The sequence below is a fragment of the Micromys minutus genome (genome assembly GCF_963924665.1).
Source record: "Micromys minutus genome assembly, chromosome: 11".
In the NCBI taxonomy this organism is placed as follows: domain Eukaryota; kingdom Metazoa; phylum Chordata; class Mammalia; order Rodentia; family Muridae; genus Micromys; species Micromys minutus.
The window spans coordinates 40943840-40967942 of record NC_137980.1 but is presented as its reverse complement, the minus strand read 5'-3'; the positions used below and the strand labels follow the sequence as shown (position 1 = coordinate 40967942).

The 24103-nt window shown below is 50.3% G+C and overlaps 1 protein-coding gene across 1 annotated transcript; it reads right to left on the bottom strand.

The window, feature by feature from the left end:
• Positions 1-1511: 1511 nt before the first annotated feature.
• On the bottom strand, positions 1512-22767 carry UBE2V1 (ubiquitin conjugating enzyme E2 V1). The gene is made up of 4 exons (XM_080924908.1): positions 22609-22767; positions 10189-10337; positions 3777-3902; positions 1512-2899 (listed from the first exon to the last, which is right to left on the bottom strand). The coding sequence occupies exons 1-4, from the start codon at positions 22628-22630 to the stop codon at positions 2753-2755; spliced, it is 444 nt and encodes a 147-aa protein (XP_080781034.1). The 5' UTR covers positions 22631-22767; the 3' UTR covers positions 1512-2752.
• Positions 22768-24103: the final 1336 nt, after the last annotated feature.

Here is a 24103-nt window from a genome sequence, read left to right as displayed (position 1 = left end):
TCTGCATCACCATAGGGACCTGTTGGTGGGCATCAAGCACCTGGGGTCTGGCAGGACCTTCTGGGCAGCCTGTTGGGGCTGGTCCAGCCTTTCCCCAGCATCTAAACTAGCCAGGTGCCAGAGGGGATTTGTGCCCACAGGGTCCAGTCTGAGTCAAGGCATCTAGACATGCCCCCACTCCTTGTGCAGTAGACAGCTGCGGATAAGCTACCAATTTATCAGATCAAAATTCTTGTTTGCAACATCACAGCTACAACACATCAGTCTTATTTTAGGATACAGAGTTCAACTAGTGCAAGCTCTTCCCAATGAGCCAGCAGCTGGAGTCCCTCAAAGCTACTTGAGTAAGGGGAAGTCAATTTTAATCTTTCCCTAAGTACCTACCCCACAGCCATTTTACCGTGATCTGCTAGATTTAACCAGGACTATCCACTGGGTCATTTGGGGCTCACCAAAGGGTCCATACACCCCTAGGGCCATGAACTAATCCTGCATCTCCCCTAAATAAGAGGGCTACAGTATGCAAACCATAACTAGCCATTTTATCCCAGGGTCTATCTATAAGTCAAATTCCCCACCTAGCCTCCACCTCCAATAAGAACCTTTAACAGCTATCTTTTGGCTTGTAATGGGACACAGCCCTTTAATTCCAGCACCTAGGAGCAGAGGCAGGTGACTTGAAGAGTTGGCGGCCAGCCTGTTCTAGGACAGTCAGGGTTATGGAAAAGTGAGACCCTGTTTCATTGTGCCTGGCTTTGTATCTCACCAAGCAGTGAGAGGTCTGTCCGCTTACTTCATGTGGTAATGGAAGAGCCTAAACTTGGCTGGAGAAACTTCAATGTTCTCATAAAATGTGAAGCCCTGGTTTCAGACATCAGGCAGCTCCCCGAGAATCTCAAGCATTTGACTCCTGCTGCATACGCCTAGTGAAGGATACTGCTGTGTCAAAGCATGCTTGTTTCTGACAGTAGACTCTGACAGAACCGCTTACGAACACTGTTAAACCTGACTTACAGGATGCCTAGCCTAAAAAGCTAGTTTGTCCCAGAAAGATCAAAGACCCCTCCAGCCACATTTTAGACCTCATAGCTGCTGCTTCAAAAGGTGGAGCCACGTATAATAGCCAGAAGCTGGAAAGAACCCAGATGTTCTTCAGTAGATGAATGGATACAAAAATTTGGTATATTTACACAATGAAGTACTTACTACTCAGCTACTAGAAGCAATGACTTTATGAAATTCCTTGGAAAATGGATGTATCTAGAAAATATCATCCTGAGTGAGGTAACCCAGTCACAAAAGAACAGACATAATATGCAGTCACTGATAACTGGATACTAGTAACTAGTAAGATTTCAATGCATACTATCAAACCTTTAAAAAAAATCAAGTACTGACAAAAATATATTCATAGTTTTATGCCAAAATGCTTTTAAAAATCTGTACATGTATCTCTTAAGGAAAAAAAAAGGCGAAGCCACACATATGCTTAAAACAAAACAACTGAGCCCTTTGCAACACAACGAATTGCCTTTATTTCGGTATGCATCCACATTTCAACATTTAGTGGTCCTGAACAGAGTGGGGAACGTGGCAATGAGCCAGGAGGCCAGGCCCACCGATCTGCAAACGATCTGCAAACACAGAGCTCCTCTGGGTCCCTGCCGAGGGTCTAAGGAGCAACACTGAAACCTGAGCCCCAGGGTCAGGGCCTAGTGTCCTGCTGTCAGGTTCACATCAGACCAGTGGTGGCCAGAGTGACTTAAAGCCCTGTTCAAAGCAAAGCAATTGTGGGAAAAGGAACCAACTCAGAACCATGTGCACTGAGGACTCTCTGCATGGCCTTTCTCTAGGCATATACCCACCAAGGACCCTGAGCGCTGGCCAGTCTGAGTCGCCCTGTGATTGCTCTGTTCACCTCTAGACCTGAGCTCAACACTCAAGGGCTGATGGCGGCGGCAGGGCCAAGGACCCGGCGCTCCCTTTCCAGGCTGGTGGCAGGTGAACGAGTGTGGTCCAGAGCTAAGTGAGGGAGACCAGGCTCTTCCAACCTCATCTGATGGCTTCTGGCCACAGCGAGTGTTGGGTGGTGACGGGCAACAGGGGACTCGAGGAGGGGGAAAGCAGCACCCCTTGATAAAGGTGGGGAGACGGGAAGCCCTGAATTCCTCACCCGCGGCCAATTTCAGAGGGAGGGGAGGTTACAATCTAAGCTTTGGCCAAGGGTAGGAGTGGAGAAGTGGGGACCATGGCTTGGGTGGGGCATCACTTAAGACTTAAGAAAGCAGGGGTGCAGCCAAAGCGCCCCAAGCCCAGCAGTGGTCAGTTCCACGGCTGCTACCTGAAGCCTCCCCATCTATTCTAAGGGCCACCACACAGCTGTGGTGGAGGGCGGGGCGGGCAAAGGCAGACCCAGGCCATGTGCCAGCAGCAGGTGATTGTGTGACGTGTCTGTTCACAGTTGCGTTAGCTGTGCCCACCGCTCCCAAAGGAAACCGATTTCAACACACCTTCTTGATCCCAGAAGTTCAACCAGGCAGACAGCGGTTACACCCGACAGATGATGTTACACAGCACAACTTAAGGTATTTCAAATGGACAAGAAGTTAGTATCAGAACAGTGTCTCAGGATGAAGTCTGAGTGGGGCTTCCTCTCCAGTACTTTGAGGTCTACAGATGTATCTAGAAAATTCACTACTGTGGAAAATGAAGACTTGGGTTGGATGGGGAGGGGAGGCCAGGGCCTTGGTGACTAATTGCTGTAACACTGTCCTTCTGGAGGCTGTGGCAGCTTCATGTTCTCTTTTGACATCATCAAACGCCGCAGTTCCTGCAGGATGACTTTGATGCTGTGGGAATTCTGCCACTTTGCCAGCACTGCTGTGGCTCTCGGATCCACCTGCGAAGAGGAAAACTTGCACATTACTGCGAACTCTGCAGCAAAACCTTCCCCAAGGCTGATATACTAAGCCCACATGGCCCATCAACCCACAGGCTGTGCCAAACTGTCCTCCTGAAGACAGTTTGCTTCCCTTTTCTAGGTCCTGGCATGAAAAAAAGCAAGAGTGTGTGGCACAGGGAGACTGAACTTGGCCAAACTTGGGCCATCCTGACCAACCAGCATCCAGTGCCCCGCTGTCCTTTCTCCACTCTAGGCCCAGGGTGGGGCTGATAAAGATAGGTGGCTGGGGTTACCAAGGGGTTGGTGGCTCCAACACAGTGACACACAGGACAGGGCAGGAGAGCTCATTCATACCTCTCTGCCCCATCTTCTGAAGACTCAAGGACAGGCTGGGCACAGCCTCCAGGCCTCTGGCAAGTAAGACATGGATTGAGGACTTATAGCTGGGGCATGACTCAGTGACAGATCATCCGGGCCTGCTAAGGGTAGCTGTAGCTGGACAGTGCTACAACCCTGACCTCTCAAGGCCATGACAACGCTACTGCAGGTGGATGACAGAGGACTGCCACAGGTAGAGGCCAGCATGGCTGCATAGTGAGTCCCATGCCAGACATGGCTACAGCAAACAGTATCACAAATGTCACACAGAAGGGCCAAGACACAGGAGACAGATGTGGGGCCGGTTTTGCCTCGCCTCAGTTTCCCAAATCTTTAGCTCATGGTGTCACAAACACTCTTATCGCAGTGACAGCCTGGAGCCCCAGGAGGTATAAGACAATGGAAGCAGCCCTGCCCCGCCCATCACTGCAGAGGCCCCGCTCGCACTGCACTCACCGGCACTCACGGGGCAGCAGGCGGGCAGGGTGGGACTTACCACTCCATTTGAACTGCTCACGCCGCTCATATTGACCCTTGTTACAAATCTGACAGACGGGGGTGCTTCCGGGTACTTAGGCCCACATTCTATTTTAAGGCTGTATATCCGGTTTTCATAAATTGTCTGGAAAAAAGGAGCAGAGATGAGTTACAGACCTAAGGGAGGTACAATTTCCAACAACTTGGAGACCCTGTTGCCCCAGACCACCTGGTGACACATCTGCCCTGGATGTCTCAGAGGAATAAGCAAAGGACATAGGAGCAAACTAGGGTGTAGGTGTCAATGAGTCTGACTTGAGGCCATTCTGTAGAATATGCCACCTACCCTCAGAACCTTTTTTCTCTTATGCAGTCATGGTGACCTGAGATGCCACCAGCATCACAGGAGTGAAGCAGGAGGTCATGCAGCTGAGGCACCAGACCACCAGGGACAGCACCAACTGCGCCTGGGTGTGGAGTTCCAGGTCATCCACAGGAACATAGGACCTTGAGCCTTAGGAGTCTGGGTTCTGTGTACCTCTATCTCAAATAAACAAAAATGCCAACTGTTGAGGGCTGTGGAGATGGCTCAGGGGGTAAAGGGGCTGTCATGAAAGATTGTCAAGGCAGAAGGAGGTAAAGACTACAAAAGGAGTCTGCTGACCTCTGCCCAGTTAAAAAGCCAACCATCCCTTCATTAAGAAACACGGGAAAGCCCAAGGCCCACATCAGCATACCTGGCTGTAATGTTCAGCAGTAAAATGTGCCTGGTCCCAAGCCCCATCATGCATGGAGCTCCCAACCCATGTGTGGAACCACCACACAGCCCTGAAGACGTGGCTCAGGCAGCAAGAATGCTACTCTGTGGCTGTGTCTAAAGACAACTCTACAGAGACCTCCCACACGGGAGCCGTGCCCTGGGCCAGAGCCACCTTTCCTCATCAGGCAGGCGGCATACCCACTCCTTAGGAGTTCTGCACACAAAGCAGTTGCTCCTGTGCAAACAGCGACACCTACTGGGCTCAGGATCTTCTTTTAAAAAACCCTTGAACACAGCCTATATGTATCTCCTTATCAGATTCAGGTTATCCATAACACACCTATGCAAACCATTCTCAAGCCAAGATAAGCCAGTGCTCAAAGATGCTCTTCCCACCCTCAAACCCTCCTCCCCTCCCCCTCTAGAGTGCTGCCATCCACCTATCCAGCATGGCCAGCAGAACTCGGCTTCAGGGTCTTCAGGGAAGAATGCTCATAGCTTGTGGGTTTGCATCTGCTGAGGTCTGCCCAGGCAGGATTAGCCGCTCAGCTCCCAGCACAGGGTCCAAAAAGACCTACAACCCCCAGGAGCACCCAGGAGAAAGAAGACAATGCATGACTACTAAAGTCCAATGTTTCAGTAAGAGCTCTAAAGTAAGGCTCTACCTCAAAAACAAGCAAGCAAACAATCAAGGAAGGCAGGGGTCTGGGAGCAGCTAAGAGTCCCGGCTGTTCTCTCGGAAGACCGTGGTTCAGTTCAAAGAACAGCAAGTATGCATACAGGACACAAGCAATGCATGCAGACAAAATGCCCTATATATAAAAGACTGGCCCCACCTCAGTAAACCAGCACTGGGATGTGGCTCGGGGGTAGAATACTTGCTGAGTGTGTTCATACAGGGTGCTAGGTACTGTCCCCATCACAGGGGAATACCCCAAACCCAACCAACACACCCACACACCACATTCTCAATGCAGTGCTGGGTCTTCCTCTGCCTGCCCAGCACGTGCACAGATCCTTAACCAGCCAGGGGCAGGTGCTTGAGAATCCACACCTGCAAGGCAGCATGTTCACACCAGATGAGACGAGCCTGGGCTACACCCTGGACAACTGAATGGAGTGCCTCAAAGCCAGTCACTCACTCATGGGAGGAGGCAGGGTCTAACTGCCTGGATGGCCTGGAACTTTCTCTTCTGCATCAGCATTGAGTGCTGGATCCCACAGCACATTCCTTTTACTGACAACACAACATTACTTTATATAGTATTTTTGAGCAATATGTTAAAAAACAAAAGGAGGGCTGGAGAGATGGCTCAGTGGTTACAAGCACTGACTGCTCTTCCAGAGGTCCCGAGTTCAAATCCCAGCAACCACAAGGTGGGTCACAACCATCTGTTATGGGATCTGATGCCCTCTTCTGGTGTGTCTGAACACAGCTACAGTGTAGTTACATATAATAAATAAATCTTTAAAAAAAGAATATTAAAAAAATCACCTCCAAAAAACAAAAACAAACAAACCAAAACCAAAAACTAGAGGAAGAAAAAAAACAAACTTCCAAATCTGCATAAGTTTTTAGTGGAGCTGCACTGTGCCCACCTTATATTTACAAAGTAGGCACAACACACACTTTTAACCCTAACTGGGGGAAATCAAAGAACTACAGTGAGCCCGTCTCAAAAAAAAAATATATATATAAATATAAATAAATAAATAAGCCAGGCAGTGGTGGCTCACCCCTTTAATCCCAACACTCAGGAAGCAGAGGCAGGTGAATCTCTTGAGTTTGAGGCCAACCTGGTTTATAGAGTAAGTTACATACACAGAAAGGCCCTGTTTTGAAAAACACAAAACAAAATACAAACAAAAACCTAGCAAAACTCCATTGGAAATCTGGGCCCAGTGTACAGGCCTGACGGAGGTTCATCTGGCTGACGGAAGATATTTAAGTTCAAGCCCTGCCAGGGCTATAATGTAAGAGCTCAAGGCCAACTGGGAGTGTGTGGCTCGGCAATACAGCACCTGCCCAGCATGCAGGAGGCCCTAACACCAACGGTGCAGTACATCAAAAGAGTTTAGATGCTCTGTCAAGGGCCAGTGAGCTGATTCAGCAAGTAAAGACCATTTCTCAACTAAGCTCAATCCCTGGGATCCACAGGGGTTGGGGTGGGGGACATGGACTTCAGTGTCCTGACTTCCACACGCACACTGTAATGCATGAACAAACATATAGTGTGCGTACACATACAAATAAATATAAACTTTACTTATATGTGTCTGTGCACACATGTGCAGTGTCCAGAGGCCAGAAGAGGGTCTGGAGCTAGAACTACAGACAGCATGGATGCTAGGGATAGGACTCTGGTCATCTGGAGCAGCAAGCACCCTAACTGCCGAGCCACCTGTCCAGCCTCATAAACTATACACATATAAAGCACACCCTAGGCTCTCAGCACCCAGGAGGTAGACGGCAGGCCAGTTTGAGATGACAGAGTTAGCCTCAGCCTTACAAGGACTAAGTAAGATCTTTAAAAAAGTCAGAGCAAGGTGTGATGGTACATAGCCATACGCCAACACTTAGGACGTGGAAGCAGGAAATTCAGGAGTTCTCAAGACCAGCCTATAGTACATAAGACCCCTAACTCAAAAAAAAAAAAAAAAAAAAAAAGTTTCTAGTTTTAGAGCACGACTTATGAACCAATCATAAAGCAGATCAAGTGTATGCAGAACCTAAAATAGTTGCTTTTATGAGTTTGTTTTTTATCTCAGAGAACTAAGTTAATTAAAACTATATGGATGTCAGGGAGGTTGAGGCAGAACCGCTCTGTTCCAGACCAATCTGGGCTGCAGTGAGACTCTAAAATGCGTCAGAGAAAGCGACAATGAAAGGTATAGGTTTAAAAAGGAACAGGACAGAGCTGGTGACAGGGACACCAAACTGCACACTCTGCCAGCAAAGCCCAAGCTCCTCAAGATGCCCACCAGCCACACCTCATCTGGAATGCCGGTCCTGCTACATTCCCCACGGAATCGGAAACTGGGCCACACAGAAACCTCCACCATCGCCAGCGTTAGTCCCAATGCCTACAGCAGAGCAGACTCAACAGGCAGGTGATCCCAAGACAGAGCTCTGTGGGGAACAGACGCCCGGGAGCCAGCAGCTCCACAGCAGCTCACGGTGGGTCGGGAAGAAGTCACCACCAACAGTTCTTTAGTGTGGTAAGGAACGATCCAATGCTAAGTGACAAATACTGTGGTGGTCTTGTTAGCAGAATGTCTGTCACCCTCTCACTCAACACACTCACTCACCCACACTTACATACACTACCTAGTGTGTGTACTCAACCCTGGCTGCCAAGCTTGGCAACAAACGTACTACCCACTGAACTACCCTGGATTTTGGCAATATCACACCAGAGATTGGAGCTACAGAGCATGAAGAAGAGGGGACTTGCAGAGAGCACTAGCTCTCAACCCTGCCTCCTGCCCGTGGGTGCCATGTGCTGCTCGCTCACCAGACTCTTTCTGCAGGTACCACATCAGATCGACAAGGGAAATCAAGTAATAGCCCTGCTGGACTACACACTCACGAGCACTCTAATCTAAGGAGACACACGTGACCTCAGTGCTTCAGAGGCAGCTGAGGCCAGCCTGTGCTACATTACCAAACTATATCTCAAAATCAAGGTTTGGGGACCACAGACACAGCTTAGCTGCTCAAAGTTCCCACTGTTCTTGCAGAGGACCCAGCTGGTGCCTAGCACCCGTCAGTAGATCACGGGCTCCTGCGAGTGCAGATGCAGGGGAATCCAACACTTGAACACCAGCAGACGCAGACACACAGCAAATACGCTTGATTAAAATACAAACGCCCAATAGACACAGGTAGAGCACGTGCTCGCCATGTCCAAAGCGCTAGGTCCCAGTAACACAACAGACACATGGGACGGATCAGAGCTTCAGCCGCTCAGTCAGCCCTACACTCCTTCAGAGGGCAAAACCAATTCAGGACAATCCAAGCTGGTTTTGTTAAAGAAAAGGTCTTTGTATGTGGCCCTATATGTCTGGAGCTTGCAGCAATCTTCCTGCCTCACCTTGAGTTTACCGGTGTGTGCTGCAGCATACTTACTTAGCCTGAACGCAAAACATTTTCAACAGCATTTACAAGCTGTTTTAGATTTCTGTCTGTCTGTCCTTTTAGTTTTGCTCACATGTAGGTGTGTCTCATGTGTCCTGGAGCTAGAGGTCTGGAAAGTTGTGAGCCTTTACATGGGTGGGTGTTAGGAGCAGAACCTCAGTTCTCTGTAAGAATAACAATTCTTTAACCACTATCTTAACCCATCTGTCTCTCCGGAGATAGTGTCTCAAGGATACACACTGGCCTGAAATTCCCTGTGTGGCAAAGATCACTGTGACTGATTGGTCAATCCTTCTGCCTCCACCACATGCTAGGATGTGGGCAACTGTGGCCACGGCAAGTTCTTGTTTAGTTCTCAAACAGCCTCTCAGCATCAGCAGAGCTGGTGGCTCAGTCTGCACAAGGTCCACAGCCTCTGCACCTGCTCTAAGGAGGACACCTCCCCGGAGGCTGGATCCTCTGAGGAGAAGATCTGCCAAGCCATCTACATGTTCTGTGTACTCTACAGAGACTCTGCACCCTGCTGTGGCAGGGAGGAGGAAACCGGGAAAGTACACGTTGACTCCTGCACCCGCATCGGCGTTGCAAAGATGACTTAGGAAGCAGGAGCGAAGGGCAAGGCCACTCAATGGCCCTCTAAGATGAACTTCAAGTGCCTGAGTGCTAATGAGCAGGAGGCGGGTGTCTGTGCCTTGCTGTTGCTGAAGTCAGGAAGGAAGCTGTCACCCTAGGCACAAACACACTAGACAGGTCTAGCCAATTCAGGCTCACCTACACAAGTGTCCCCTTTTAGGGTCTTTCCTTCTTCCTGTATTCTCTCCTGTACCTAGTAGTAAACTCCCTACCACTTTAGTGCTGACCAATGAAAACCCAACTTCTCAGGAGTGTGTCAGTGACCAGTGGGCAGGGAGGAGCACAGGGTTGGCAAACAGACCCAGTTCTGTGTCCCTGGGCAGGTGACTTCACCCTGGGTCAGATTCCTCACCTGTGACCTGGAATGTGGTTACACAGGAGGATGTGACAACCACCTTGTGAACACTGGACAACACTTCTGGAGGGTTAACCATATACCCTCAAACACACGCTGGCCAGGACCTCACAAAGCAGAGCTCTCATAGGCGTGCTTGCCCCCTTCTTTGGCCCTGGTTTTTAAATACCTTTGGACCAGGCAGAGCTGATGGCAGGACTTGAACCTGCGCCGAGTGACAGGCAAGACTCAAAGGCACAGCAAAGCTGGGAAGGTGGCTGCTGCCTCAGCAGTGCTGCTGTCCAAGTGCTCACTTTGTCTTGAACTCAGCTGGGGGATGGCAAGCTCAAAGGCCACGGTCCACACTGTCATGTAAATCCACACCACTGACTACATGGGATTAAACCGCACCAGAAGGGCTCAAACGTACAAACTGAAATTGGGCAGAGAAAGGACAGAACACTTCAGAAAACACCACCCAGTGTCTGTCAACAAGGTTGCCACTGCTTTAAAGAAAGGCACAGTGATCTTAACACAATGAGTTACAGCCGGAGCTTGGCGCTTACTCGTGGAGGCCCAATTATCATGCCTGTCCATCTTGTAAGTGTCATGTCCTCGTCGTCTTCCAGACCCCAGCTAACTGTGCCGTCGCCTACTCCTTTCTGGCCTTCTTCCAGTTCTTCCAACAGTCGGAAATTTCGAGGGACTTTTACTCCTAAAACAAATGGAAAGAAACTCAAGATTCTGGCAAATCCAGAGAGAATTGTAAGCCTAGGTCAAGCTGCTCATCACCAGTGTGTGCTGAGGACGGCATACACACAGCTGCCGATGGCTGCCTCGCACACTGACCCTGGGAAGCCAGAGGGGTGCTCACCCACCCTAGCCCCTCCACACACCCCAGCTCAACGCCCAGTCTAGCTGTTGCTTCCTTTAATCTGAGCACTGGCTGAGAGGAATGCCAACTGCAGCCAGGGACACAGCACTTCCTTTCATGCAATCGTGGTGTGGCAACTTTTGGAGGCTGCAGAGACTTGGGGATGCTCCTGGCTAGGATGACCTTAGAGACACAAGCATTATATCTCATGAAATGCTGTCCCCACAAGTAGTTGTCAGCCAGAGGTGCCAAGAGCAGGCTCCCTAGGCTTTTCCATTCTGTAAGCCTCAGTCTCTCTGGTTTATTTTTCAGCTCCTGATCTCAGCAAGCTGTCCATGAAGACAACACACAGACATCCACACCGGGCACCTGAGCTCCACCCTAGGGAATCTATGCATGCCAACAGTGGTACAGGAAGGCTTGCTCCTGGACTCCCCTGCAACTTTCCCGAGAAAAAAGCCCCAGGGTTTACAGAGGTAGTGACTCTGCACATAGACCCCAGCACTCTCTATAGCAGGGACGAGAGGGCCTGTCCTGGAACATCCTGGGCTTCTTGAGGTATAGGGCACAAAGCTCATCCATGCCGTCATGGCAGCCATGCCCGAGGCACTGGGACACAGCAGGGAGCAGTGCCTGTATTCCTTGAGCCCCTGACCCACAAGAGTCGTGGGATAAACATAAGCACATGAGCTGGGTAACAGAGGAGGGTAACAGGTCTCAGCTGAGGGCCTAAAGAAAGGGAGACAAAGGCACAGATGAGAGGTGGCTCAAAGGCAGGTCTCTAGGTGTGACACTCTGAGTGCCAAGGAACAACGTGCAGATGACTACCCAGCAGAGAAAAAGGGAAACATAGGGCAGCAGAATTCTCACGGTGCCTTGTGTCCGTGCGCCAAGTGCTATGAGGGGGACACTGAAAAGAACCAGTGGCCCTAGCAGACAGCATTTGTTAGGTGGCCTGTGGTCTGTGAGCAAGAGGGGTCAACTCTAGCACCCACAGGTTTGGTGTGAGCTTCTGCGACAGACTTGCTCATGAAACATGAGGTGACTTTAGCAGTGATGGAATGCATCACCCTCCAGTGCCACAGTTCCTGCTATGACTGACTTCCTGGGGGCTGGAGTGATGGCTCAGCAGTTAAGAGCACTGACTGCTCTTTCAGAGGTCCTGAGTTCAAATCCCAGCAACCACATGGTGCCTCACAACCATCTGTAATGAGATCTGATGCCCTCTTCTGGTGTGTCTGAAGACAGCCACAGTGTACATAAAATAAATATATAAATTTAACAAAAACAAAAGCCCCTCATGTTTGAAGCTAGAGTGGTGGCATGCGCCTTCAGTCCTAGCACCGAGCGGCAGAGGTGGAGGGATCTCTGAGGTTGAGGGTACCCTGGTCTACAGAGCAAAGTTCTAGGACAGCAAGGGCTACAGAGAAATCAAATCTTTAAAAGAAAAGGAGAAGAATTGTGCACATATGAGTACATGCATGTTCCTCAGGAGCTGTCCGCCTTGTTTTCTGAGGCAGGGTCTCTCAGAAGCTGGTACTCATTGACAGACTGAAAAGGCTGGGCAGTGAACCCCAAAAATACTGTCCCTACCTCCAAATGCTGAGGTCACAGACATGCACCACCGTGTCTGGCTGCCTAGCTTCCATTTGGGGGTTGAGGCTCAGAGTCAGGTCCTCGGTTTTACAAGGTCTTAACCACCTGAGGCACCCTCAAGACAAGTGTGCAAGCAAAAGAGCCCTTTGACTGAAAACACCAAATAACAGCAAATGTGGTCATGGAAAAGAAAAAAGAAAACATAAAGCATGCTTGACTCACTGGCTCGGAATCATTAGCATTTGTCATACCAAGACAGCCAGCTGCACTGTTCAGCTATATGAGGTGACATTTTTCAGTAAACACGAGGTCTGGGCATCACAGGCATCTCAGCGTTAAATAAAACATGAGGGGAAGGACTGGAAGATAGCACCTGCTCTGCAAGCACGAGGCTCTGAGTTCAAATCCCTCACAGACATTTAGAAAACAGCACAGGAGAACGTGCCTGTGTGCCCATGCCCCAGCACTTGACGGTTAGGGAGCGGCTTGTTCAAGCGACTGTGCCAGGGCAGCAAGGAGATAGCATTCTATGCTCTGGCTCCATGTTTCCTGTGCCCAGTGTGCATTCTGGCACACTTGTGTTCTTGCACACCACAGAATTAAACCTAATTTCTATTAGAGACAGAGTCTCACTATGTTGGCCCAGGCTGACCTCAAACTCAGAGACCCACTTGCCTCTGTTTCTCAAGTGCTGGGAAAGAGCCAGGAGGAGGTGCACATCTTTAATCCCAGCACCCAGGAGGCAGAGGCAGGTGGATCTCTGAATTCAAGGCCAACTTGCAGCCGGGTAATTGCCTCTCCTGGCTTCATTTTTATCTTCCAAGCTTTATCTTCTTGCCTCAGCTGCGCGCGCATGTGTGTGTGTATTTGTGTATGTACACTGCCCAACCTTTATACTTCCTGTTCTCGGTAGAAGACTTTTTTCCTTCTGCCTTAGGACAGACTCTCATCTTTTCTGGGGCTCATTTCTGACACTTGATCTCAGTATTCTGCTGTTTTCTCACTCAGGCTGGGGACAGTGAGCTTGCACACTTATCACATGTACACCAACAGCCCTTAGTATTTTTCCCTAGACTAGGTCCACAGCAGGTAGTGACAGGGTGTCAGAGGGAGAGAGAAGAGGCCATGAGCCGAGCACTTGCCGTCACCCTGGTCCAGCAGAGGTCACCATCCTCCTGACCTCTGCAGGAGGAGGTCTGGAAAGCTGTGGTGGTGCTACACATCACCTCCCAGTACCAGAGCAAAACAAGCCCTCTCCCTCTGCAGCTCAGCAGTCACAGCCCTACAGGCTGTCCCCACGGCAGTCTCAACTGTGGCTCTACTTGAGCCCTCCACCTGGTCATTCATGTCATGACATACATGTTCCATGTTCCTGCCCCAGGTTGCTGGCTCTCTCCTTCAACTCTGGCCTCCAAACTCAACCTGGCCCTGAGTCCATTCCTTGAGCTTTTGACAGGCCCACTGCTCATACTAAGCCGACTTCAATGCCCATGCCAAGACACCTACCAGCAGGCCTCAGGCACCCAGAACACTTCCAACAGAACCAGTTCCATTCCTCTCCAAATCTTGGATGTGGCACCAACACTTCTCCTGACCATCTCAGTCAGCCAGTATTCTCTCCTTCCACCTCGCTGTGGTTTTCTTGCCCCCTCCCCCCATCTCACTGGTGACTTCTGGGGACCCTGCCACCTCTGCCTCTTGCTCCGTCTGACTCACCCTGCCTGTTCTCCAAGGACCAGCCTTTATAGGTGACTAGGACACCATCTCTTCCCTGTAAGGCACTACCAACCTCTCAGTACAACAGCACCACAGAAGGTGCTCTTCGGGGGAGGCTTGTCTTTCATCAGCCTCTGTGCCCATTATGGTCTCTCCCAGGGCAAGGACCAGTGGCTGGCAAGTTACTCGCTTCTTCCTTCCCAACCTACTCTCTTTCTCTTGACTTTTGCTCAGCTCCAGCAAGCTGACCAGACACTTTGGACACATCTGTCTCGCCCTGACTCCGAGCACACGCTCCAGGAGTGTGCAAACCTATCTGCTTTGTTCACTACCTTCTCTAGTAGGTACTTGATGTATGCTGATAAACCCCATCATACAAAATCCTAACAGACTTCTGAAAACATACCCAGGAAATACTTAGTCATAAAAGGGAGTCTAATTATTATATTATTGGTGTGTGTGTGTAAAAACCAAGTCTCACATAGCCCAGGCTGGCCGTGAGCTAGCTATTAACCAAGGATGCCCTCGGTTCACCTGTCTCTATTTCCAAGTCCTAACATAGGGGTGCCCACTAAGGTTGGTTTGAGAATCTTACCAAAATGCTTAGTGAAGATTTTAAAATTAAAGCACCTTGACTAGCAGCCCTGCTTGCACACCAGTGTTTTCTTTCTCTTACTGTTTCCTGCCTGTTTTCTACTATCTCACTCCTTTCAGACCAAGCTATGACTCATTCAACCTGCCCCCAACACACACACAATTGACCAGCTGTCTGGCACATGATGGCAGCTTTATAATAAATGCTTCCTGGATGAACAGCAGAATCTTCCGGTCATACTGCAAACCAAAACACTGGACGACATTAGGTAACAACTGAGGCTATCTGTTTAAATTTATTTTGTGTCATGGTTAGAGGACAACCTTGTAAGCACAATTCTCTCTTTTATACTCGTCCTGGGAATCAAACCCACTTCCCCGGGTTTACCCAGCAGATGCATGCATCAGAAAGCCCAAGTTCAGGGTTTTGTCTTTCAGCTATATTTTTTTATTTTGTGTGCACCACAATGCACTTGAAGAGTTGGAAGACAATGGCCAACTCAGTCCTCCTTTACCACCATGTAGATCGCAGGAATCTGGATTCAGGTCACCATGCTCTGGGGCAGACTGGTCCACCCATTCAGACAGGTTCTGGAACTTACTATATAGATCAAGCTGGCTTTGAACCCCAGTCTACCTGTTTTTGCCATCCTAGAGCTGGGACTAAAGGCACACCTGGCCTGGCTCTTTAACATACATACATACATTTATTTATTTATTTTATTTATTTTTATGTTAAGACAGGGCTTCTCTATTCAGCCCTGGCTGTCTTGGAACTCACTCTGTAGACCAGGCTACCCTCAAACTCTACCTGCTGCTGCCTCTTGAGTGCTGGGATTAAAGGTGTGCACCACCAGATGGTTCCAACAGCCCTTCCCTATTCCAAAAGAAAAAGAAAAAAAAGAAAAGAAAAAGAAAAAAGTAGAAATCTGAGAGAAATTTACCATTTTTTGGGGGCCCATACTGGGGATTGCCCAGGGCTTGGCACATACCAGGCAAATACCACTGAACCTCTTTGAGTATCTAACTAACATGTATAGGATGGCCTTGAACTGCCTCTATACTTGAGGTGAGCCTTCAATTTCTGACCTTCCTGTCTTTGCCTCTCAGCAGCTGAATTGTCTGTGAGCTAGATCTACTTGCTTATTCTTTTTTATAAACTAGGGCAGAACTGGTTCCTCATAAGAGAAAACTTCTGTGCTGGGCAGGAACCCCAGAGCCTCTCCCAACAAGCACCACACCCAGAAGACAGTACCCATCCCAGAGAGGGCTCCTCAGAGGAAAACTCAATGTATGCTCCTGGGGCCCCAAACTTTAAAAACTGTATAAGAAGCTAGCATCAGCTGATGCTGTAACAGTCCACAAAGCACTGAGATCCTTGTGGCCTCAGGCACCTCAGTACTAATGAACCTCAGGGCATGAATTCAAACATGAGAATGAGTTCAAAATAGGGGCACAGATGTAGCAAGAAGTGAAATCCGGGGGCTGCCAAGCCTGACTCCCTGAGTTCTACCGTGGGAACCCCCACAGAAGGTGTCAACACATACAAGTTCTGACCCCCAGCCCTATGATGTGGCACATGCAACCACACACACACACACACACACACACACAGACACACATTAAATGTAGTTTAAAAAATTAAGATTGGAGAGATGGCTCAGCAGTTAAGAGCACTGACTGCCTGATTGCTCTTTCAGAGGTCCTGAGTTCAATTCCCAGCAACCTCATGGTGTCTCACAACCATCTGTAATGGGATCCAATGCCCTCTTCTGGTGTGTCTGAAGACAGCTACAGTGTAGTCACATATATAAATAAATAAATCACTAAGAAATAAAGTAAAACAAAACAGAAATACAGGTGTCAGCGCTATGGCTCAGAGGGTCAAAATGCCTGTCGACAAGCCTGATGCTCTGATCTCCATCTCTGGTACAAATACAGTGGAAAAGAACCAATACCCCGCCCACTAAGCTATCCTCTGACCCCCACAAACATGCTGAAACACATGCCAACCTCCTAAAAAAGAAAGGGGGGGACAACATGCAGGTTGACAGTCTTACATGGTGTCTCATGGGAACATTCAACCAGTGATGTGAAGCATTACATCAGTGGGAAAACAACTCTGGGGTATGCGCACACTTGCAACCCCACCCCTTAGGACGCTGTTGAGCTTGAGACTAGCCAAGGCCACACAGCATGACGCTAAACAAAATGTTAGACAGGCAGAAAGGGGAGCTGGCTCACTGGGCAACATGCTTGTTGAGTAAGCACAGGGACACAAACTGAGAGCCCAGCGCCCATTAGAAGCAGATGTGTGCCTGGGATCTAGCACTTGGCAGGTAGAGGCAGGAGGACCAGGAGTGTCTCACCACCCTCTCCTTTACAAGGCAAGTTAGAGGCCAGTCTAAGCTCATGAGACACAACCTCAAACACAGCCAACCAACCCACTCAGGTGAGCCATGCAGATCCAAGTGCAGGCCAGGCACACAGACCATGTCTCAAAAACAAAACACCATCTAGGTATGGCGGCTCCTGACAGGCAGAGACAGACGAACCTGAGTTGAAGGTCAGCTACAACTGCACAGTAAGACCTAATAAAGTTCCTTTGGGAGCTCACTTATGTAACTGCAGCACTTAAGAGGCCGAGGCAGGATGATTGCCACAAGTTCCAGGCCAGCCTGAACTAAAGAGTACTAATACTAAGACTCTGCCTCAAAAATAATGTAAACAATAGCCAGGTCTACAGAGCAAGTTCCAGGACAGCCAAGGCTACATTAAAAAAACAAAACATAACAAAAAAAACCCACCTGTCTCAAAAACTAAACTCCAAAATAAACAAACAGATGAAACTAAAACACAAACATCTTTGGAGAACTAGGGATTAAAAGCAAGGCTCTGGCAAACTGTGTGCGTGCAGCACAGAGGGGCCTGGAGCACAGTTTCTGACTGACTTCTGGATCCTGAGAGACTAGCTGCCGAGGGAGCACAGCAGCCTGCATCACGCCTGGAGTGCTGCTCCAGCTTCAGAAGGTGATACGGACAATGGACAAATGACTTACGTTCTGATATATTCAGTCAGCCTGACACGTCCTTCCTTGGGAACTCACAAATGAGAAGCTCTGAGGCTGGCCCAGCAATGTGACAGACAGGCTTCTGACTCCCATAAGCAGTAATTAGCAGCTCTAGAAGACTCTACAGAAACCTGTTAATCTTTTTTTTTCTTTTAAAAGACTTATTTTATGTATATCAATGTTTGCCGGCTTGTATGTAAGTGTACCATATGTGCTTGGGGCCTTAAGAAGTCATAAGACAAAGTTGGATCTTCTGGATCTGGAGTTCTAGGTGGTTGTGGGTGCTGGGAACCCAACCTGGGTCCTCTGTAGAGCAGCCAGTGCTCTTAACTCCTGAGCCATCTGTCCAGTCCCCATTAACCCTTCAATCTTTATAGCTCAGTATGACAGGATGGAAGACTGTTGGTGGCTCAGTGACCAAGAATGAGCTGGCCGGGAAGGAGCCACTGAACCCCGTCCCTTGCTTCTGCAACTGTCTCACTGAGTTCCACACCTCTGCATCACCCTATCAGACACACTGTCTCTTTTGCATGCCTAAGTCACACATCTGGTCAGAGAACTCACCAGACCAGCCCAATCCCTTCCTAAGAGGTATCTGCCTCAACTGGTTCAGGAAGTGAGAGCATGTGCTCACACCAGTCCCAGCCCATCAAGTGCAAGGTCAAGTCTTTGGAGCCAGGCATGTGATATGCACCTGTACCCCAGGCTAGGCTACAGAGGGAGATCCTCTCACAAAATAATCAAAACCAAACAACAAAAACCCCAGCAAAATCAAGAAGCCCTATGTGTAAGGAGGCTTGCACACAGATGAGGACAAGGACCTACTTACTCTATGTGTGACACATAGGTATGCAAGCTCAGCAGATGCCAATAACTCAGAGTAAGGGCACAGAACAACTTCCTCAAACACAGGATTCATGGTGATACATGCTTTTAGCACCAGCACTCAGGAGGCAGAGGCAGGCCCTAAGTTTGGGGACAGCCAGGGTTACACCGAGAAACCCTTTGGGGTGGAATGGGGATCACCCCATCCAACACACCACTCTAGATGTTGCTGTGGCCTTTCAGGATTAGGCTGAGGACCCCTTGCTTGTGTTCATTCTGCTGTTATCAAACTTTGGTAGTTCCAACTCGGGACACAGAGTAAGTGAAGGAGGGAGGGAAGGCCGAGATGATTTTGCCTTTTTTTTTTTTTTTTTTTTTTTTTTGATGCTGGGAGCTGGGAGCCAAACCAAGGGCCAGCCTGACAAGCACATACACTACATTCTCAGCCTCTTAAATTAGAACAAAGGGGCAAAAGCCCCATGAAAACTCACTTGGCAATTTTAAGGATCTACTTTTCGCTGTATGTCTTATCTGTGTGTATGAGCTGTGAGTGCAAGCCTGTGAGTGCACAGGTGAGCACCTGACCCCCTCGAACCTGGAGTTAGACAGAGACAGTTGTGAGCAGCCAGATGTGGATACTGGGAACAGAGCTCTGTTCCTCGGGAAGAGCAAATGCTCTTAACCAGTGAACCACCTTGTCAAGCCCCTCACTTGACATTTCTTATGTTTTTATTATTATTTATTATTTAATTAATTAATTTACTTGAGTACACTGTAGCTATTTTCAGACACACCAGAAAAGGGCATCAGATCTCATTACAGATGCTTGTGAGCCACCATGTGGTTGCTGTGAATTGAACTCAGGACCTCTGGAAGAGCAGTCAGTGCTCTTAAACACTGAGCCATCCTCCAGCCCATTTCTTTGGGTTTATTAAGACATGGTTTCCTATGTAGCCCTGGCTGTCCTGGAACTCTATGTAGATCAGGCTGACCTCGAATTCAGAGATCTGCCTGCCTCTGCCAGGCAGCAGTTCTGATACAATAGTCGGTGGAGCACACACTGGGGAGACGGAGGCAGCAGGATCAGAGGCCTGTCAGAGGTCATCCTCAACTCTACACTGTGGTCAAGAGCCATCTGGGCTACATCATGTCCTGTCTTAAAACAACACAAAATAACATCATACAGAAAGAGAGAAATCCTACTTGCGCAGGCCCACTGTGGAGCCTGGCTTCGGCTCCTCAGGCCAAGCACATTCAGAAGCAGCTATCCAAACAGCAGGCTGTGAAAGGAGAAAAAGCACTTGGCTATAAGGGATCTGAGATGGCTCGCAGTGAGACCTGTGGAAATGGGAGCCCACTACAGGGCCTTAGTTCTCGTCACCCATTTCCAGGTGCTTGGGAAACAGCCTTGAACAGAAGAAAAGAACCACAATGCTCTACTGCCCAGATGGTGATATTTCTAGAACCTGGATGTGTGCGTGAGGCCACACCCTTGCGTGTATATTTAATGTGGCACCCTGCCAGGGCTCGTCACTCTGGCACTTGGTATGTGGTTAACTGTCAGCTCAGGGCAGCACAGCATTGTGGACTGCTGGATAAGAGGGAGGGTCTGGTAGCCAAGGGTCACTGTCTGACATCCTGAAGTCCTGGACACACAGATGACAAGTCCCTTCAACTGTGGACATCTTGAGCAGTTGTAGTGGGCTTGTCTCAGCTCCTCTCTGAGACCTGCACCAAAGTCACAACAGCAAACAAGGTAGGAAGTGCCAGCAGCAGTGACCATACCACTCGAGCACAGCCCTCACAGAACTCCAAGGCTACACAGTGGTTTCCTGGCAACCAGGGCACAGATTAATGACCAGGCTCAGTCTAAAGGTGGCCTGAGGCCTGAGCACACCTGAAGGATGTAGAGGGGAGCAGAGGCTAAGCACCAACGTTTGACTAAGGTCCTGTTTCCACTCTCAACACTGCAGCCTCTTGATGCCCTGGGGCTCCAGTCAGAACTCATCATTCCTTCTTTTCATTCATTCATTCATTCATTCATTCATTCAGACACTGAATGCCTGCTCATATCAGGCATTTATACCATGGCTTCCCCCTGCACTTAGTAAAACCCAAAGTCATCTCTCTCCAGCTCACTACCTTTTTGTTAGGGAGGGGTACCTGTGGAGGATAGTGGGCAACTTGTGGAAGCTGGTTCTTTCCCCAAACCATGTGGTCCTGGAGATCAAACTCAGGGCCTTTTACCTGCTGAGCCACCTCCATGGCCCCATGGCCTTTAATCTCATCTTTCAACACCACAAATGTCAACTGATGGTTGTTCCCCATGGCCACCACCACTGGTCTCAGTTCCAATGTTGCCTCTGAGAGAACCCTGTCCCCTCTTCACCAGACTGGCTCATCACAGCACACAGTTTTCTTCAGAGCACTTCCTGCTTTTTGCAGTCACTTTATTTCCATCCCGAATGGCCTTCTGTCTAGTTTGAATGAAACCTAAGTACAGTGCTACATCTACCTTGTCTGCTACTAATAAAGGGCACAATAGGCCCAGTAACCATCTGTGGAACAGAGAGACCTTGTGGAAAGCCTGTTTCAGGGTATTCCCCAAGTCTGCCCTATGCTATCTAACATGTACTAAATGCACTTGCTTCTTTTTGTGGTGACAGGGATGGAACTCAGGGCCTCCAACTCGCTAGGGGAACACTCCAGCACTGAGCTGCACCCCAGCCCCAGCTCTCTTGGATTCCCCACACAGCAGCTGCTTGTGGTGCTGCTGTTTTTATCAGCACTCCTGTGGCACAGGCAGGGCCTCAGAAGTTAGACGTGGCTGTCAAACCGGATCATGATTGGCACTGCCACCGCAGCACAGGCTGCCAGGCTATGCTCTTGGGAGATGCCCTCCACCCCACCCCAGACCAGCCGGACTCAGACTCAGTAGTGCCCACAGCCATGTGTGTGTTGGTGAATGGACTGACTTGGCCCTGCAGTCTTCTCTAGGACACACCAGGCACTGTGTGGTGGGTCACTGCAGGCAGAGCCTCTGCTTCCCATCCTCACTACATATGCTCTTGTGGAGTCACAGCTTCAAGATACCAGTGTCCAGACTGGTGGCCTGTCCTTATCCCTTGCCCACCTCCATGGCCAGACTCCTTAGGGTGCAGTCCCACACCAGAAGGGAGAGCCCAGTCTCTCCTGAACCCTTTACTGGAAAAATAGCCTTCCCAGACCCCAGGGCATCCCCTTCACCAAACCCACTCCACCTTCTCTAGACCTCCAGAGTCCATGACCCATAATCAAGTGCAAGTTGTTGGTACTGAAGCAGACCCTTCAGGTTTCCCTATCTGGCCTTTTCTTAGCCACCAGAGGCCGGTAGAGGTACTCTCCCCAAAGCACCCCCTTTTCCCTCTTGCTACCACTTCCATTTGATCCAAGGGTTTTCATCTCACTGTTCCTCTTCTACCACATCCAGATAATGGAGAGTTTCTGAGTTGAACCCAAATATTTCCCCCAATTATTCGAAGGAGTAGAAGGAGTGACAGGCACTTCCTCCATCCGCTCCGTGCAGGAAGAGGCTTTTCTTCTCGAAAAGAAGCATCTGCGGGACTGCACCCCATCCCATTCTCCCCCACTGCAGAAGCCTTCCCAACGGCGACACGCCCCAACAGAGCCCCCCACCCCACACACACACCAGGGCATCCGAGGCACCTGCTCGTGCCCATCCAACGCGGCGCTCGGCTACCAGCGAGCCTTCTGAAATCTATCCCCGGTCTCTGCAACCTAGGCCTGCTCCCACTGCAGACGCCCTGGCTCAGCCCGTGCAGGTGCCCCGATTTCCTGGAAAGCGACCACCCTGATGCTCTCCCTCTCACAGCCCAGACCCTAAATTGGCGCGCGGCCCCGGGCGGCCTCGCCTGCGGCCCTCGAGGCTCCGTCTCCTCTGTGCTCCCTAGGGTTGCGCCCGCGTCATCCCCCCCCACCAGACATCTCTCGGCTCCCAGCCGCTTAGGCCAGCTCCCAGTGGGACCTCGCCCGGGAATTCCGGAGCACACTCGGCCCCTCGGCCGGCCTCTCCCCGACCCCCGCCTCCCGGAGGCGCCCGAGCCTCCGGTTTGGCCGCACCGCCCACGGCCCGGCTGCCCCCACCCGGGCTTCCGGCCGCCGCCTGCTCGTCCCAGGCCGGGCCAGGCAGCCAAACGCAGCCACAGGGACAGTGCGGAGCCCAGGCCCGGCCACCATGGCCTCCGCTAGCCCCGGACACAGCCTAAGCAGCCCGCGCCCCGTCAGCCAGCACGCCCGGCGCCCCCGCTCACCCGAGCCTGTGGTGGCTGCCATCTTGCGTCGCTGTCGCTCGAAGGCCGGCCCCTTCTTCACCCCCCCCGAGTTTTTCCTCGGGCTCTGGTGCGCAGGCGCAGACGTAGGCGCAGCCGCAGACAGTGCCGCTGACGGCTCGCTCGGGGTCGCAGGAGCCGGGCGGGAAGGGCTTTTGCCCGAGTCTTCAGTGAGGGAGCACGAGGGCGGGGCAACCTGCAAGCCCCGCCTAACACGGGCGTGGGGGAGGCGTGCAGGTGTTCGGCGCCAGGGCCCCCGGGGTGACCGCGCTCTTCCGGGAGAGCAGAAGGGGGAAGGGCTGCGGAACCCTGCGCCTTTTCCCAGGCCATTCCCCCGTCCCCGTGCGTCCTCACCTCGTAGCGAAAACGAAACCGAGAGGGATGAAGTTTAACTCAACTGTTAAGTCGCTGAGTCAGAATTTGAACCCAAGCCAGATGATCTTTGTTATGGGGTATCTGAAGAAAAACACACCGAAAGGCCTGAATAAATCAAATTGTAGGCCACTACAATCTTCTTTCCGGCATTGCTGCTGGACTGGGGCCTGAGGCATGTAGGGACAAGGTGCAGCTAGGGAGTTGAGAACCTACCTTCCTTGAGGAAGCATGCTTTCTTTTTGTTTAGGGGCTTTGTCTGAGACAAGATCTCAAGACAGCTGTCCTAGAGCCATTGTACAGAAGATGACCTTGAACGTCTGAGTCTTTGGCTTCCACCTGCTGCAGGGGTGGTGAGCTTGTGTTACACTTGCAGAGAGTTCTTAGAGATGGACCCCAGGGCTTTGTGTCTGCTGTGCAAGGCCTTTACCAACAAAGCCACATTCCTAGCCCTGCAATTTTCCATTTCCATTTAAGAATCCCTTCATCCAGATATTTATTAAGCATCTGTTAGGTGGGAGAACTGAGCGAGGTGCTGAAGATGGCAGCATCTCCACGAAGTGAGATTCCTCTTCTCAACCACTTACATTCTAGTCGGACAGAGAGCAAGTAAACGGATATAAATAGATAAATAAATAAGACTTTTTAAAAAACCTACAGTAAGATAGGGGATAAGCCTATGAATGGGCAGCAGGAACAATCAGGAAAGGCCTCCTGTCGTGGTCCCATTCCAACAGACTTGAGTCCGCATTCAGAGCAAACTCATCAGGAAGCCGCTTTTGACATGAAGCCCCTAAAGGGATGTGGGAATCACGGATGAAGCAGACAGCTGGGCTGCAGGTCACACCGCTAAGAGAACCAGCAGAGGAACAAGGGAGCTGGAGCCCTTCGCCTGAGACATTCCATTTGTCACCTGTTTGGTATCTTCTAGGCAGCTCCCCTGCATTCCCTCCTGAGGAAGTATGTGTTAAATGCAGAACTCCCAGTGCAGGAGACGCACACCAGACTAGGATTCTGTTCCACAGAACAGAGGGAACCAGGTCTCCAGACAGACTGGGAAGGGTGACTGCACAATCCACAAGGCTCTGCTCCCAGGGCTGGGCCT